This window comes from Chenopodium quinoa, unplaced genomic scaffold, assembly GCF_001683475.1.
Source record: "Chenopodium quinoa cultivar QQ74 unplaced genomic scaffold, ASM168347v1, whole genome shotgun sequence".
NCBI classification, from domain to species: domain Eukaryota; kingdom Viridiplantae; phylum Streptophyta; class Magnoliopsida; order Caryophyllales; family Amaranthaceae; genus Chenopodium; species Chenopodium quinoa.
Genome location: NW_018744745.1, coordinates 2017829 through 2036163, shown reverse-complemented (window position 1 = coordinate 2036163; position 18335 = coordinate 2017829). Strand labels below are relative to the sequence as shown.

Here is an 18335-nt window from a genome sequence, read left to right as displayed (position 1 = left end):
GTTTTAATTCATAGTAACTTGAAGTTGAGACCCAAGGTGCATTAAATATCAGAAGATGTTATCTTGTATCTTGTGCTGGTCAAAATGTTGGATCAACTAAATGTTTGAAAGTTGGTCAGTGAACTAACTTTGATGTAGAAATTTATCTTTTTTTCTATCTACAGCAGAATTGATTTTTTTGATGCTATCTTGACTGTCTGTCATTAGATTTGCGTTTTGTCTGTGCCAATGTTGCTTTGACAATGTTAATGTGTAACAGATTATGATTGATGGTTAGTCTATGATGCTATATCAATCCTAATGCCTTGGTATCTTATGACTTTTATTTTGTTGGCAGTGAGTTTACTTAGAGTTTCTGACATTTTCTGTTGTAGTTTTTTGAGCTTTTTTTCTTTGGTTAGGAACTATAGCATGTTGCTTTGGATATATTTCTGACATTATTAATTATTACTTTGATCAGAGACGAAGTCGGCAATCACAGATGCATCCTGTGAGTGGTGAAGCTGGAACTTCTAGTAGTCCTGATCAGAGTGAAGAAGCTAGAATCAGTGGCCAGCAGATTCTTCAGTCTCTTGCTTCTCGAAGCATTGCTGGTAGGAGTAGCTTAGCTGATCCTGCTAGTGGGCAGACTGGGCAAGGATTTGAGCAGTCCATGACTGGCATGCAAACTAGTGCACAGGGCTCTGATGGGCAGTTAGATGTGACAGGCACCATGTCACAGCTTCTTCAGAGTCCAGCTTTAAATGGACTTCTGTCTGGGGTTGCTCAGCAGACAGGGGTTGGTTCTCCTGATATTCTGAGGAATATGCTACAACAGTTCACACAAAACCCAGCAATGAGAAACACTGTCAACCAACTTGCTCAACAAGTTGATACAGAAGAAATGAGGAATATGTTTTCTGGCATGGGGAGTGGTGAAGATGGTACTCTTGATTTCTCTAGTATGATTCAGCAAATGATGCCGGTTGTTTCTCAAGTTCTGGGTGGTGGTTCGGTCCAGAATGAACAGCTGCGAAACATGATGCCTCAACTGATGCCACAGCCTAATGATAGAAGTTTAGAAGACAGTTCATTTCGTCCAGTATCTCGGGTAAATCTTCTTTCAAGTATAATCACAAGTTGTCAGTGCATTGTATCATGCATGTAATTGTGATTTATGAGCTTGATTTCAATTAAATTAAATTTTTAGATTTTTTTTTTTCCCATTCAGATTATGCCATAAAAGTCTTGTATTTTTTAGTGACACTTGTTATATTTGTGATTTATGTGGAATTTGCTCTCAGTTCTTGTAATGTTTGATGAGTTTTAAAGCTTTATCTGAATTTGTCTTCCAAGTCGAGTTTTTCTTATTATTGTGTTGAAATTTGCAGTTTTTGAAGTTGTTTGCTCTTTATTCCTTTCAAAATTTGGTTTCATGCTCATTTATTGGTTCTGGTGGGGTAGAACACTTCAAATCTTCACACCTTTGAAACAATATTTTCTTTTGTATAGAGTAAAGGCTTCGGAGCTTGCTGCATTTTTTATTTTTATTATTATATTTTTTTCCTGATACCTATCAGAATAATATTCAGGAGGCGGTGAGGATTGACCTTCACAGTCCATCTCAAGATGTATTTCGTTCCATGGCTCAGAATGCTGCTGAGATTGCTGAAACTACTGGAAGAAATGTTATAGATGAATTGTGTAGCAATCAAGACCTTGTTAATGTAAGTACCATTTTATTAATTATTCTCTAGCATTTTCTTAAGAAGTCAAAATTCTAGTATATGTTGAATAGGGTGGTTTTATTTTATTTTATTACCAAGGAAATTCAATATTCTAGCAAGCCAATTTACATCTATTCTAGGAAATTCTAGTATATGTTGAATAGGGTGGTTTTGTTTTATTTTATTACCAAGGAAATTCAATATTCTAGCAAGCCAATTTACATCTATTCTAGGAAATTCTAGTATATGTTGAATAGGGTGGTTTTATTTTTATTTTATTACCAAGGAAATTCAGTATTCTAGCAAGCCAATTTACATCTATTCTAGGGGGTTACGTGGATCATCCGAGAGAAATTATTTAAGGTTTATCTTAATTAGCTTGTTTTAATGAATAAATTGTAAAGAATCTCTCTGACCTTCTACATTGCTAACATGCATTTGTGGTTTAGGCTAACATTTATACGAACCTAAGAACTAAGTTGCACCAGAGGCAAACAACTAAAATTGTTCACCAAATTTTGACTTTTATAAAGCATTATCGCATAAATGAAGTGCTTAAAAATAAGGAAGGATCCCTATTACCTCAGTATGTGTATGTATTCAGTAGTTTTGTACTCTAGGCAAGCCTTTTTATAATGAGCCAGCTTGGAACCATTGTCTTGTTTGCTGCGATGTAGAATCCATTTTGTTTTGTGTTTTTTTCAAACTTTATGTTTTCTGTTGCATTTTTTTTAATTAAATCTATGGATGGTCTAAATGACACTTTGCTTACCTGCAACATTTTCCTTTTGCAGCAATTTGTGGAAATGCTTCGCTGCGATTTGCGTCGCCGTCTTCAGGATAATTCTGCTTGAGGGTGAGCTAGTCTTCAGTCAGTTTGTGAAATACTGTCAATTCCTTTTCCCCAAACAGTGGATGTGAATTTTGATGTTAATTGAAATTTCGCTGATGATATCAGTGAGAAAGTCTTTCTTTAGAATAGCTGTTCAAAACTTCATACAAATTCGAGTACCAAAGTACATGCAAGCTAATTATAGATCATGTGTATATCCATGAGCGGTAATTAAATATTAATATTTTGATGAACAATTAGCCTTTGTTGAATTTCTAAATGAGTAAATATGCTTACCCCCCCCCCCCCCCCCCCCAAAAAAAAAAAAAAAAAAAAAAGAGAGAAAAGAGTAAATGTTTTTTCCCACTAGTTCGTCTTGTTGAAGGCATCTATCAAGTATCAAGCAACACATTGAAGGTACGGCTTGGGATGATTTGTTCTCATCAATTTAAAAAAAAAAAAATTCTTCTTGTAATTTATTTATATAATTTTAACATGGAAGCAAATGTTGCTCTAAAAAATTTGTCATTGATCAATTGTTCCTATGTTAATGTTTATAATTATTTGCCAACCTTAATAATTTTGACCCAAAATTATAACTAATATCTAAAAATAATAAGTAATAAGAAAATCATTTTTAATGGACGATTTAGTTGATTATATTTAGCATATAAACTTATTGACTATTATATTTGGTCACATAGTGTAACTAATTTAAATTAAGCAGAACTTGAAAGTTTTTATCTAATGGAACCTAGTTTTCAAAAAAAAAAAAAACTAATGGAACACAAGTATTCAATCTGGAAATTAAAAAGATATTATAGTCTAAGAGCGTCATAGTATTAAGTTTTGAATTTGAATCTTCTTTCCTTGAGCTTCTTCTAGTAGTAAGTATACTCGCGCTCGTCGTCTTTCTGTTAGTCAACCAAAGCATGACGCGGGAAATTTGAGATTAGATATGGCACAGCAGGAGTTTCAAGGAGAAACGCATCAGCCTAAGAGTAAAAACGTTTCTCAAATTGGTAAACCACTTGTGTTGTTTCAGTTTCCAAGTTCTACGAAACAATCATTCCTTGAAAGCCAAGAAAAATATACACAATGGCTGAATAATCAGGGTGAAGCATCAGCACTCTACCAAACTTGATGCAATTGTTAGCCAATGCATCGTTCATGAATATGTCCGATAAACTAACTCGTCTTTGGAGAATCCAATAGACTGATCGACTTCATCTTGTTTAAGCCTCCATATGAAGAGGGTACGACTTGTGTTGTGCATCAGAGAAGCCCACTAATAACCGCGAGAACAACAGAATCCGTCTAGACACTCACGGTCCTAGTAGGGAAACTCCTTTGGTGGATCAATGTCAGCATGAATCTTATAAGTGTATGAATCATAGAGAAGAGCACTTAGTCCTTGCAAACAAAGCTTCCCATCATATACAAGTATACAACACGTGTACTATTGTATCTTTTTAAGCCCACAAATTCGCATTGACGAGAAATCTCCGTACTTGTCCATTCCCCCGTCTCCAATGAGAAGATGTCTATATCCAATTCAGCATCAGATATCCAAAAGCTCGTATGATCCTAAACCTGGAATGTAGCGATTTCATCAGTAACATATTAAAGTTGGACTAAATATATAACCCATTAACTAGAATAATTAATTACCGTAAACATTACCAAACTAATTCGCGGATTAATATTTAAAAGAGAGAAACTGAGAAGTAAACCTGCAATTAGGATTCAAGATAATGCCCCCTTAATCATCTAAATGATAGTTAGCATCACAAAAAAATCCAATGGGTATATGAGCGGTGCTTGAATAACTACAATAGGTCTAAGATGCATCCTTGTACACCTATTTTAGATGCAACATCAACCCACAAGCCCAATTTCAATCGCAAAACAGAGGATAATTTTTCCAGAAAAAACAGAGGAAAAAGAAATTAAAGAAGGAGAAAAAATATAGAATAATTTTTCTAGGAAAAAAACAGATTTTTCCAGGAAAAAAACAGAGAACAAACTATAGTAATGAAATTTTTTATGGAAAACTTTGATGAGAATTAGGAAATATAGGAGAAGAGAGAGAATTGGAAAAGAAGAAACCAAAATTTTTAAAAAAGGAAACTAAGAAACTTGAGCGGGAAGAAACATTAGAGAACACTAAATAGGTGGGCTGCGTTTCACGTAGTTTCTCCTGCGTTTTGAGCAGTGACACTTACTTCTAGGTGTAGGAGGTTACACCTAAGAATATGTAGAATAACTAGAAGGAAGCGGGGCAAGTGGGATCGAGGCCCATTGTTTGGTGGCAGGGTTACTGTAGACACCCATTTGTGTCTCCCCAAAACCAAACCCAGTGATGAGTACCTTTCACGTCGATTCATAATCGAATGAAGTGAAAGAGTGAAAAGTCTAGTGTTGTGGATAGTTTTAATTTCTTTTCTCTTCTCTCTGTTTTTGAAAACTTATTTTAAGAAAATAGTCAATCCAGTTTGGTTGGTCCATGATATGAGTCCAATAATGGTATAGTTGGATGGGGTTTGAAAAGACCTTTCCAACGATATATTATAATCCCAATTCCGATGAATATCGAGGAAGTTATGGCCAAAATACTAAACTGGGCCCGATTTGGTTTTTATATGCGGCCCAATGATCTAGAGGAGGGCCTATTATTAATTGTCATTCCTAAAGCTATTAGGATTGATTATAGTCTTTTAGAATACTCTATAAGGTTCTTTTAAATCCTAATGGAGTTAGGATTGATAATTATGTTTTAAAGAGTTTGAAATTGAATAAAACTACTCCTTTTAAGAATCCTTGTTTTGTACGAAGTGGAATATATTCAGATTTTATTTTTGTACCTCATAAAATTTATCCAAATTTTATATGGTTGGATAGATCTTGAATTTATCTTTCCGATGATATATTATAATATTAAATCCGAGTTATAATGAAAAAGATATGAATGAGACATGAAACTTTATCCAAAACTGACAGCCTTCCACTATTTTGGCCATATCTTTTTATCTACAAAATATTTTAATCTGATTCTAATTGGGTTGGAAATTATACTTTAATAGCTTTCCAACGACATATTATATGCCTTATTTGGACTTCCGGATCAAAAGATATGATAAAAACAAAAACACGTGAATTTCTGAAATCAGCGCCTGGAACCAGGCCTGGCGCCAGCCGCCAATTAGCTGGTGCTGGCGCCAGCTCTGTTTTAGGTGCGCCAGCTCTGTTTTCTGAGCGTCAGACTCTGTTTTGTTTAATTTATCTTTTTGGCTGATTTTCTTTATAAATATCGTATTAAAAACTCCGTTTTCATTCACGATTCATCATAAATTCTCATCTACATTCATTCATTCATCACCTATTCTCTCTAATCATTCACCAATTCTCATCATTCACAAGTTCTACAATTAGTTTTAATTAGCATTCTTCATTCATCGTTCTTCTTACTTTGCTTTTCACGTACAAAATTCCGCATTCACAAGATCTAGAAACACCTAGCCATATTCGAAGTTGCCTTCGCCCTAGACGTGAAAGGTTTAATTTCTGAGGGTTTGGTCCCAAATCTCTCCTTCAATTATTTAATTTAGTTTTTTTGTTGATTATTTTCCTTGAAGTTACTAACGCGTGTATTTTGTTATTAGAAAGAGATATGATGCATCAAAGTAAGTGCTTTAATGGTTTTAATTGATATTATGATGTAGAAATCATGGTTATATTGTTATTATGATATTCCTAGTATCATGTCTAGGGTAATTTTAATATTAAATATGATTCCTACGATGCTTCCTATATTCTTCCTAATATTTATTCATGTTAGTATCATGTTAGGGTTAAAGATTTGATTTTTATTGCTTAGTGACATGCTAGGGTTTGTTATTAATCTTGTTAGTATCATGCCTAGGATCTTATTATTATTATTATTATTATTATTATTATTATTATTATTATTATTATTATGCTTTAATGTTAACATGAACATGATTATGATTATTATTGTTATGATTTTATTTATTATTGATTATTATGTTGCTTGATATTTTATATTTTATTGCTTGATCACACCCTTTATGCATGTTTAAGGGGAATTTGTACTTGTAATCACGCTTAATAAGATATTAATAATCTTGTTAGGGTTAATTGTTATTATGATTTCAAGTGATCGCCAATAATATATTTGTTTGTGTATTAATATTCAACCAACATAGATAAACAGGTTTAGGGTTAACCTATTGATTGCATGTTGATTAAAAAGCGTACATGAATACGATCAGAATAAAGTAGAGGCCTATTATTAGGGTAGGTTCAATCTCTTTTAGGTTGGATTTGTACCTTCATCCCCGAACCCTTATTTGGTTCTAGACCTTATGGAGTTGACAATCTCTTGGATCGTTAAGGAGTGTATTGATTAGGGGATTTTTATCCTCCAATCACCGTCTGACAAGTGGACCAACCAGGTTCCGCCACGTGTCCTTCACGTAGGCCAATAGGAGCCTGCCACGTGTCAATCACAGATACGTCCTCTACGGACCAATCGAGACACGCCACGTGTCCACCCATGCCAAATGGGAAAACCGGCCAACAAGGCCCAGTCCTGTCTAGAGGCCCGGTCAGCCCTAGGTTTACCCTAAACCTAGAGAGTGGCACGCTTCTCAAGACTATAAATACTTAATTAATCCTCATTAATTGAGCAATCAAGAAATCAAGAGAACAGAGAAGAACAGAAACATTACGGAACACTAATAACCGGCTAATCTTGCTAACAAAGCAGATTACCAACATTAAACTCTCTCACCTAGAGAGGTCTTATTACTTTAATTTCCGTATTACTCCTTAATCAGGTACTAACTTGACCGTTGGAGGCGGAGCTCTCAGGAGTCTCCGTTATTTTGCAGGTACAGGCGTCCGGTTCCAGTCTCGGAATTGTAACTCTCCCGCAGGACATCAGAAAACCCCGAAACATTTGGCGCCGTCTGTGGGGAGAGTACTTCAGAGATGGCATCCAAGTCTGTACCGACTCCTGAAGAGAGGCGTCCCCTAAACGACCCTCAAGTTCAGTCGGACCATGACACCGAAAGTGAATTTGAAGTGGAAACTCATACAGCTCCAGACGGGACCCTAAGGGCCCGACGTACCCGTCATACCGAAAGGAGGGAACGGGAGCATCTTCAAACAGGAAGCGAGCCAGCAGGCGCACCGCCTGCTCGGCAACAGCCGACTGATGGGTCTGCTCCCATCACAAGGAACGAACTCATGACCTTCATGAGGGACTTCAAGGGAGAGATTCAAGAGTTGATCAACAAAAAGCCGCCTGCTTCAGTCAAAGAGCAGTCGGCCAAAAAACCTTCCACTTCACTGAAGAGGAAGCCAGTTCAAGGGCGAGAGGCGACTCCTCATCCTAAATCCAAGAAGCGGGAGCCACTTGCTCTTGATTTCACAAAATTCCGTTATCCTACGGGAAATAGGAAACCGGTTCGTCTTATTCAGGCGGACGGGTCAAAGCAAACGTTCACAGATGCTCGGCTACTGCTAGAGCAGAAGAAGAGTGACCGATTGTCAGAGTCGGCTTCTACTTCAAATTTTCAAGACAGTTTGCGAAATGCCTCGATGAGGCATACTCAGTCGTACCATGAGAGTCAGTCAGGCGGCACCTCCCGTCAGTCCGGCTTTCATAGTGCCCAGGCGGTACCAAACTTACCATTTGTGCCGCAACAACAGTATTTTATGCAGCCACCTCCATTTGGTGGACCTGCAGCAAAAAACGTCCAACCTATGGACTGGCAGCTACGGTTGCTTAGACTTGGTGAACAGCCGTCGGCCTTCTCCAAGGAAATTACTGAAGCCGCTCAGCCGGCCAAAGTAAAAAATGTACTAGTAGGCGCCTATGACGGCACTACTAATCCAGAAGACCATCTGATGGCGTTCACCAACCTGATGTACCTTCAAGGGTTGGATGATCCCACTTGGTGCAAGTGTTTCCCAGCGACTCTCAAGGGAATCGCACAGCAATGGTTCGGCAACCTGCCGACTGGTTGTGTAAACAGCTTCAGGACGCTTGCTTATTTATTTGCCTCCAACTTCGCCATGAACATTCCTGCGAAGAAAACGACCCTTGATTTGGGAACAATTCAGCAGGGCGAGAAGGAGGGACTTCGTTCTTACATCAGGCGGTTCAACCTGATGAGAATACAGATTCAAGGGTTACCGGATGAGGTAGCTTATACTGACTTTTTTAGAGGTCTCAAAGACGGGTCTACCTTCAAATTTGATTTAGTTCGAAAAAGGGTGGCGACTCTTCAAGAGGCCTTGATTGAAGCAGAAGCCTATATACAGGCGACTGATCTGTGTACGATAAAACAGTCGGACGGGAAAAGGTTCGACAAAAGAGAAGGACGACAGAAACAGTCGTCTAACAAAGAGGAGAAAAGAAAAGAGGTCTGGGCGGTTGATTCCTCTAAACAGCCGGCCCAGAAAAAGAAAAAAGAATTCAAACCATACTCCCCAAAGTATGTGTTTAACAAGGATAACCAGTTTATCCTAAAAGAAATAAAGGGACGGTTCTCAATTGAGAAGCCGGTCCCCATGAAGGGTTCTGCAAACAACCGGAACCAAGACAAAATATGTGCTTATCATGATGACGTTGGTCATCACACCAATGACTGCATCAGTCTCATGCGGTACCTAGACCGCTTGGCTGAGCAAGGTGATCTTGACACTTATGTCAAGAAATCTACGGGGAACACTTCCTCAAAAAAGCAGTCGGCCAAAAAGAATCAACAGGCCGACAGTTCTGATACAGATGATGCAGTCGTCTACACCATTGCAGGCGGCTTCTCAGGAGGCGGCCCCACTATTAGGGGCAACAAAGATAATATAAGGCGGTTAGATGTAAATTCCGTTCCAAGAACGGCCGTCCAAATATACATTTCCTGAGATTGTCATCACTGAAGAGGATCTAGGAGGGGTAAGGGGGCCGCATGACGACCCTCTCGTTATTGAATGTAAAGTGGCCAACCAGAGAGTTGGCCGAATCCTCATAGATACCGGGAGCTCCTCAGATCTCATCAGCAGCAAATGTCTGTCAAAACTGAAATATCAGACGGACTGCATACATCCGGCCTCCCACCCTTTAATAGGGTTTGGAGGAGGAGTCGTCCACCCACTGGGACGAGTAGATTTACCCATTCGCCTGGGCGAAAAAGGGGAAGGACGACACATGGTAGTCCGGTTCCTAGTAGTAGAGGAACTCTCGGCCTACAACATGAATCTGGGTCGACCAACCCTGAATAATTCCAAGGCTGTTATAATCCCGTCTCTTATGCTGCTTAAGTTTGAGAGGGATAATGGAACAGTCGGCTCCCTAAGGGGAGATCAGAGGATGGCCCGAGAGTGCTATCTCTCGGATGTCAAGCCCACTGTTATGGCCACTGGGTCAAGTGGAGAAAAAACAGACCTTGACAATGTCAAGGAGAGTGCGCCTGTTCAAGAAACAGGCGACAAAAAGAGAAAGGCGTCCCAGACAGAGTCTGCAAGAAAAGCAAGAAAATAGCAATCATTGGCAGAGGAGCGGCCGGATGAGTTCCGCCCTCAGCCGGCTGGTGAGCATGCGGACCTGATCTTAGACGACTCACGTCCTGACCGAACAGTCAAAGTTGGGACGACTGCTCTGAGAAACCTTGGTGACGACTTTCACAACCTATTGAAAGAATACAAGGACATCTTTGCATTTGAAGTCCATGAAATGCCAGGCATTAGTCCTGATCTGGCAGTACATAAACTCGCTGTGGATCCGAAAAAGAAGCCGGTACGGCAAAAGAAGCGGAACCATGGCGAAGAAAGAAGTCTGGCGGCAGCCGCCGAAGTTAAAAAATTACTTGATGCAGGGTTCATTCGGCAATGTTACTTCCCAGACTGGGTTGCAAATGTGGTGCTTGTTAAAAAGCCGAATGGCACCTGGCGAATGTGTGTAGACTACACAGACTTAAACAAGGCGTGCCCCAAAGACAGTTACCCTATGCCTAAAATTGATAACCTGGTCGACTCAACAGCCGGCCATGCCTTGATGAGTTTCATGGACGCCTATTCTGGTTTCCATCAAATTCCCTTATGGAAGAAAGATCAGGAGAAGACGGCCTTCGTCACTGATCAGGGGTTATACTGTTACACGGTCATGTCGTTTGGTCTTAAGAATGCCCGGCTACCTTCCAACGAATGATAAACACTGTGTTCTTTGATCAGATTGGGAGAAACGTCGAGGCATATATTGATGATATGATTGTCAAGACTAAACTTCAGAAAGATCATCTGACGGACCTCCGAGAAACTTTCGCCACACTCAGGCGGCACCATGTCATGCTCAATCCCAAGAAATGTGTATTTGGAGTTGAGTCTGGGAAATTTCTCGGATTCCTTATCAATCAGAGAGGAATAGAGGCGAACCCTGAGAAGGTGCAGGCGGTCATTGACATGCAGTCGCCTCGTACCATCCGAGAGGTTCAGAAGTTAACAGGTTGTCTGGCGGCCTTGGGGAGATTCCTAAGCCGATCAGGCGACAAATGCCTATACTTTTTCCAGGCAATTAAGAAAAAGGCAAGGTTTGAATGGGGGCCGGATGCTGAGGCCGCCTTCCAGAAATTAAAAGTTCACTTGCATTCCTTGCCGAGGCTGGTCAGCCCTTTGCCCAAAGAGGATCTCTACATGTACCTGGCCGTCTCTGATCATGCGTTAAGCGCTGTGCTCCTTGCTGAAAGGGACGGCTGTCAGCTCCCGGTCTACTTTGTCAGTCACGTACTGAAAAATGCCGAGTTGAGGTATCCCCTAGTGGAGAAATTTGGTCTTGCACTCTTCATGGCTGTTAAAAAATTGAAGCCCTACTTTTTGGCACATGCAGTCGTCGTGTATACCGACCAACCAATCAAGCGGCCCCTTACCATCATGGAGTCGTCAGGACGAATGATCAAATGGGCCATAGAAATACAGAGCCTCGAAGTTACTTTCGAGCCTAGAAAAGCAGTGAAGGGGCAAGCCTTTGCTGACTTTATTGTAGAGATGACTCGTCCTCCTGACTCTCAAGTTCCAGACCAGGTCTGGAAGGTATATGTGGACGGAAGCTCTACTTCAAATGGTTGTGGAGCAGGCGTCGTATGTCAATCTCCAGAGGGCGACAGGTTCGAGTATGCTCTACGCTTCAGTTTTCAGGCTTCAAACAATGAGGCAGAATATGAAGCTTTACTAGCCGGGATCCGCATGTGCAAGGCGGCAGGGGCAAGAAAAATAGACGCCTGTTCTGATTCACAATTGATAGTGAGCCAGTACAATGGCGAATACGAAGCAACCCATCCGGCCATGATCAAGTATTTACAGGCGGTCCGACAAGCAGTCGGCTCCCTTGAGGATTTCCATCTGATCCAAGTGCCGAGATCAGAAAACAACCAGGCAGATGCACTGTCAAAATTAGCATCATCCGCCTCCTCCGATACTCCTCGAACTGTTTTTTTGGAAGTAATGGAGAAGAGAAGCATCGAGGAAAATCCTATTGGAATCCTAGACAGAAGCTCAACCTGGATGGATTCAATCAGGGCATATCTGACAAACGGTACACTGCCGGATGATCCTCAACAGGCGGCAGCACTGAAAAAACGAGCCTCCTGTTTTGAAATGATACAGGGAGAACTTCACAAGAGGGGGTACCTTCAACCCTTCTTAAAGTGTGTTACTCCTGAAAAGGGACGAGAGATACTAGATGATCTTCACTCTGGTTACTGTGCTTCTCATATAGGTGGTAGGATGCTTGCTCAAAGGGCAAGGCGGCAGGGCTACTTTTGGCCTACTTTGGAAGCAGATGCAATGGAGATGGTGAAAAAAATGTGACAAGTGCCAAGGTTTGGCAAATTAATTCACCGTCCGGCTACTGACCTCACTACCATTCACAGCCCACTACCGTTTGCTAAGTGGGGCATGGACATTCTGGGTCCATATACGCCTGCTACAGGCGGCAGAAGGTATATACTTGTTGCCGTTGACTACTTTACTAAATGGGTAGAGGCGGAGGCTGTAAAGGGAATCAAGACAAAAGATGTAATTTCATTCATTTGGAAAAACGTCATCACTCGGTTCGGGGTTCCCATGTCCATGGTTTTTGATAATGGTCCCCAATTTGAGACGCCTGTTCTCAAAAGGTGGTTGGGAGACCAAGGAATTGCACACTACTTTGCATCTGTCGGCCGTCCACAAGAAAACGGCCAGGTAGAAGCCTTTAATAAAATCATCTCAGACGGTCTCAAGAAAAAGATTGAACGAGCAGGCGGCCTATGGGCGGATGAACTACACATGTTCTCTGGGCCATTAGGACGACTGAAAAAGGGGCGACTGGAGAAACTCCATTCCTCCTAACTTATGGTGCGGAAGCTGTTCTTCCAATAGAACACTACGAGCCGACTCTTCGAGTAATGCTATATGACGAAGAGGCAAACTGGGAAGCCATGCGCCTGGCATTAGACTCACTTCCTGAAAAGAGGGGCAATGTTGTTTTGCGCCATGAGATCTATCGCCTGAGAATGACTAGATCATACAACAAAAAAGTACACAGGCGTCCACTCAAAGTAGGGGACTTTGTACTTAGAAAAATGGAAGCAGTTGGTAGGGCTAATGAGTCTGGCAAACTAACTCCAACTGGAAGGACCCTACCGAATCTATGAGGAAGTCAGGGACGGTACCTACCGTCTGGAAACACCAGACGGACAACCGTTGCCTCGAACTTGGAATGTAGATAACCTTAAAAAATATTTCTTCTGAATGATGTAAAGTAAAGAGCTACTTAATAAAGTTTGCACTTACTATTCAATTTTGTATTACGAGGGGCATGCCGTCTGTACCTTTACAGTCGGCTACTCTCCATTGAGTTTTTTCACTCTATCTTCAGAGGGGATGCCGTCTGTACCTTTACAGTCGGCTACTCTCCATTGAGTTTTTCACTCTATCTTCAGAGGGCATGCCGTCTGTACTTTACAGTCGGCTACTCTCCATTGAGTATTTTACTCGCAATACTTAGCTAAAAGATTAGGGCCTGGCCGAACCTGTGTCTAACAGGCGGCTACCCTTCTTTTACTTAGCACCTACGTTCACCAAGAACTTACCAAGGCCACCGGCCGAATGATCAGACAGGCGCCAAGCCACTGATCAAATCTACAAAACTAATACGACCTGTCCCAACATCATAGCAGGCGTCCGACGGCATCCCTCCGGATGAAATTCGTCGCAGAGAGCAGCTCCCTTTTTGGGTGGAACATTGTTCTATAAACTAATTACACGGCACCTATACGACTGTCCTCAAGGCAACCACGTAGCCGTTTTTGAGACAAGGATAACTCTATCACTAACCAAACAGTGGTAAGCAGTTGACATCTGAGTCAGATGACCGCCTGTATTACTTGGGATAAATACAGGGGGTACCTATTGAGTTAATAGCCAACAAACATTGGCGAATCAAGGGGTCTAGCCGGCCTACGCCGCCTGGTACCTCTACTACTCAATCTAGATTGTGACGAAGACTAAGTAACTCCTATGTTAACTTAATAGTCACTCAAACTTAGTATGGAGCCTAAAAGGTATGAGTCGTCCGCCTGTTTTAATAAACAGGGGCTCTCAACCACTACTCTTGCTAGGTTAACAAATTACGAGTTAAAAGCCAACATTGGCAATAAAGGGAAACAACCGGTACCCGCCGCTTGTTATCCTACTTAATTCCTTGGCGACTAGGTAATACTATTTACTTGGTCCGACCGATTGAATAAATATTTCGAATACCGATTGAATAAATGGCCGACTGATCGTCTATCCTGGAAACAGACAACCAGTCGTCCAGGGCATAGGCGGCGTACTTACTATTTGTACCTGTCTGCAACGTTCGGCCATACACAACAGTCGGTCTAGTGAACAATGGGATATTAGATATGGAATACTTAGACAAATTTGATTAAAAATAAAAATTTGATTAAAAATAAGCCGGTCATTAAAGACCAGCAAAATATTCAAAGCCCGGCCCCCTGGCCGGGTAAATACAAAGCAAACGGCACGCAGGCCGTGGAAAAAATACATTAAGCTTAAGAAGGGGGCAGTTCAGTATTAGCAGCTGCCGCCTGGTCAGCACTCTTCTTGCTGGACTCGGCTTCAGCTGCACCCTTTTTTGATGCCTTACCCCCAAGTGGCACAAGCGCCACAACCGGCTCTTCCTCCTCCTCCAACGTATCTCCAACGCCTCTTCTTCAGCAGCCGCCAGGATCTCTTGATTATATGTTTCCGAACACTGGCGGTACGTTCTTTCCCATGAGGCAAAGTCGGCATTGGGGAACAGGCGGCCCCAGGTCATGCGCTGGATTTGAGCGGAGTCTTCCACCATCTCCCGGACGAGCTCTTTCTTCTCTTGCTCGGCCTTTTCCGAGAGCTCTTGGGTAAGACTCTTCTCTTGGCTCACCAGGCGTTCTTTTACGTTGGCCAAAGATTTCTCCATGGCTTCGTAAGAGTGCATTTTTTGGCGAAGAGGTTTCAGCTCGGCCTTAAGATTTGTGACGGTCGCCTCCAGCTCGTCATTCTTCTTCTGGGCCGCCTCTAACTGAGCCCGAACAGCGGCGGTAGCCTGCGCCTGATAATAAAGAATATCAATGGTCAGTACTTCATTTTGGGCAATTTGAAACATTGCCTTATCACAGTTGGAGGCGGCCATAGCTTTTGCGGCCTTTACCTCTTTTTTTCCGATCAATCGGCTTGCGAAGGCTGTTAACTCGGAGCAGGGCCTAAGTACAAAAAAAAAAGCGTCAGTTTCCAAACAAAAAAGATAACAGGCGTCCTGGAACTCAAATACTCAAAAATATGCTAAGTATACCTCAGCAAGGACCCCTGAAATCCCATCAAGGTCAAGGGTGCCGGCACCCCTGACCGCCTCCCTTTCAGATGGAGGAACTACTTTGATCATGGACTTGGCTACCTCAACCAAGTCAAGCCCCTGAGGGCCGGCTGCATCAAGCGTAAAAAAGCAAGTTAGACCTAGTCAAGAAGGAAGCAAGTGTAAAAGTTTTTACAAGTAATTGTCCATACTTCTAGGCGGCCCCGCCGGGGTTTTAGAAGAAGTGGCCGGCTGCTTCTCAGCCGCCACTGTTTTCCTGGAAGACCCAGGAGAGCTTGCAACAGTCGTCCTCCGGGCCTTGGGGTCCGGCTGTTGCGAGGAAGAAGCTCTTGGAGTGCCAGACTGAAAACAAAAAGAGTTAGTATATGCATAAGACAACTCCTAAAAGAGGAAGAGTTTTCGAAGCCTACCAAGGGTGCCCCCTTGTTGGGGGAGTCGGCACAAGACTGTTGCATGAGAGAGGCCCGCAACATGGCCGCCGCAGTCTTGGATGCTGTTATTTTACTCATGGCGTCAGCTGCAAAAAATAAACAGCAAAGTTAGTAAAGATCCCAAGTAAACAAGGCGTGGAAAAAACAGAGTATTTGTCAGGCCGGCTACCTCTAGAGCACCGACTGCTGAGGCCACAGGCGGCCAAAAAGTACTCGTCATAGAGCCACTTGAAGCTCGGGACGCAGTTTAGGGGTACTTGCTCTCGTACCCCTGAAGTAAAGTTCACCCTAGTCTCTACTTTGAAGAGTCCTTTGTCTAGGATCTCTCTTTTAGCCTTTGGGGGAACAGGCGGCATGCTGCGGCCGCCTGCGAGAAGAGGCGGATCCCTATTCCACTTGTTAAAACGTTGGTTCAGCTCCGTGTCTGAACCCTCAATGATAAGGAAGGTGTTCCGCCAATCCTTCCATTTGTTCGCCTTACCTCTCGTCATGAGGTAACCCCTATGGCTTGTTAATTGATACCAGCCGGTACCTCCCGACTTAGGGGTCCGGCTGAGATAGTTCATGTGGGCGAAAGCCTCAAAGCTTGGCTCCACCCCGTACATTTCGCACCCGGCCACATAGCCGAGTACGTTTACCCAAGAGTTGGGGGCTAACTGCCATAACCCCAAATCATACCCATCTAAAATCCGCTGAACAGCCGGATGTAATGGGAAGCGCAGTCCAGCTTTGATGGCCGCCACATAGCAGCCAAAGCAGCCGTCATCATAGCTGGTACCAGCCGGCCAGACGACAGTGTCTTCTGGATCCGGCACGAACAGTAAAAATTCCGGGCCCATTCTGTGGTTAGCAATAAAGCTCTCCACTTTGTCTTGCATGGTTGCGATCCGGCCCCGGGGTACCATGCAGTAGTAGGGGGCGTTTTCCTCTCTGTAAGAGGCGGACGGCTCCGCCCAATTGTCCCCCTTCTCAACTGCATGAGAAAGTCTCGCCTCTTGTAGGCGGCTATGTCTTTCTTCTGAGCCTGGAGAACTGTGGCCAGAAGAGCTGGACTCGGACTCGTCCTCTGACGAGTCCGAAGAGGACGACTCCTCCCCTCTCCCAGAGGGGCCCGCCTCCTCTCCCTTAGAAGGAGCAGGAGGAAAATTAGACATATCAACGGTAAGATGGGAAGGGACCACCTTGGCCCCTCTCTCAGAACTGTCGGCTTGGCAGCCGCCTCGTTTCAATTCTACATCTGGCGCCTGGTCAGATGTTTCACTAATGAGCACCCTTTGGGAGGAGCCGTCTGAGTTTGATATCATAGCAGTCTTTTTTGTTCTGGCCATCACGTTCTGCATAGACACAGATACAGTCGGACTTTGTATAAAGGGCAAAGATGGGTCCAGAAAAGGGCAGGCGGCACTCCTAGTCCTAGATTCAGCCGTCCCCGGTGACCGGCTGATCACTAACTTAGGTCGTGTCGTGTGCTTCCGTGGTGCCATTTCAAAAAAATAAAAGAAAATTAAGAGTAAGAGAACTGAGTTACCTGAACGAGTGACGGTTGATGAAGTTCTGGAAATCCGGTGCAGTCGGCTTGTCAGAACAGGCGGTAGGCAGAAAAGGTCGAAATGTCAGAGCAAGTTCAGGGGTCCGAATGTTCTCGCAAAGTTCTCAAATGTGAAAATGACCGAAGTCAGCACTTCCTTATATAGGCAAAGTGAGAAGGCGAAGGGTCGCTTCCAAATTCAAAATTTGGGCGGGAAAATCTCTCGGCCTTTGCAAGGTGACACCTGTAGCAGGCCGTCGCCTGTCACCGTGCGACACCTGTCACAGGCGACACGTGACCAGTCACGTGCCACCTGTGAGGGGCAAATGATTAGGGGATTTTTATCCACCAATCACCGTCTGACAAGTGGACCAACCAGGTTCCGCCACGTGTCCTTCACGTAGGCCAATAGGAGCCTGCCACGTGTCAATCACAGATACGTCCTCTACGGACCAATCGAGACACGCCACGTGTCCACCCATGCCAAATGGGAAAACCGGCCAACAAGGCCCAATCCTGTCTAGAGGCCCGGTCAGCCCTAGGTTTACCCTAAACCTAGAGAGTGGCACGCTTCTCAAGACTATAAATACTTAATTAATCCTCATTAATTGAGCAATCAAGAAATCAAGAGAACAGAGAAGAACAGAAACATTACGGAACACTAATAACCGGCTAATCTCGCTAACAAGCAGATTACCAACATTAAACACTCTCACCTAGAGAGGTCTTATTACTTTAATTTCCGTATTACTCCTTAATCAGGTACTAACTTGACCGTTGGAGGCGGAGCTCTCAGGAGTCTCCGTTATTTTGCAGGTACAGGCGTCCGGTTCCAGTCTCGGAATTGTAACTCTCCCGCAGGACATCAGAAAACCCCGAAACATGTATCCTTCACCTCGTGAACGGTTTACAAGTTCCT

General features: G+C 42.9%; 1 protein-coding gene across 4 annotated transcripts in view; it reads left to right on the top strand.

Moving 5' to 3' along the window:
* Window positions 1-18335, top strand: part of LOC110703659 (large proline-rich protein BAG6-like) — a 34626-nt gene that overhangs the window by 14253 nt on the left and 2038 nt on the right. For 2 of the 4 annotated variants that reach the window (XM_021881454.1, XM_021881456.1), the window contains exon 16: window positions 461-914. In XM_021881454.1, coding sequence (XP_021737146.1) covers window positions 461-914 — 454 coding nt within the window. Of the gene's footprint in view, window positions 1-460; window positions 1091-1559; window positions 1707-2500; window positions 2848-18335 lie in introns of those variants that run through there. The other 2 variants (XM_021881453.1, XM_021881455.1) reach the window with 2 other exon arrangements.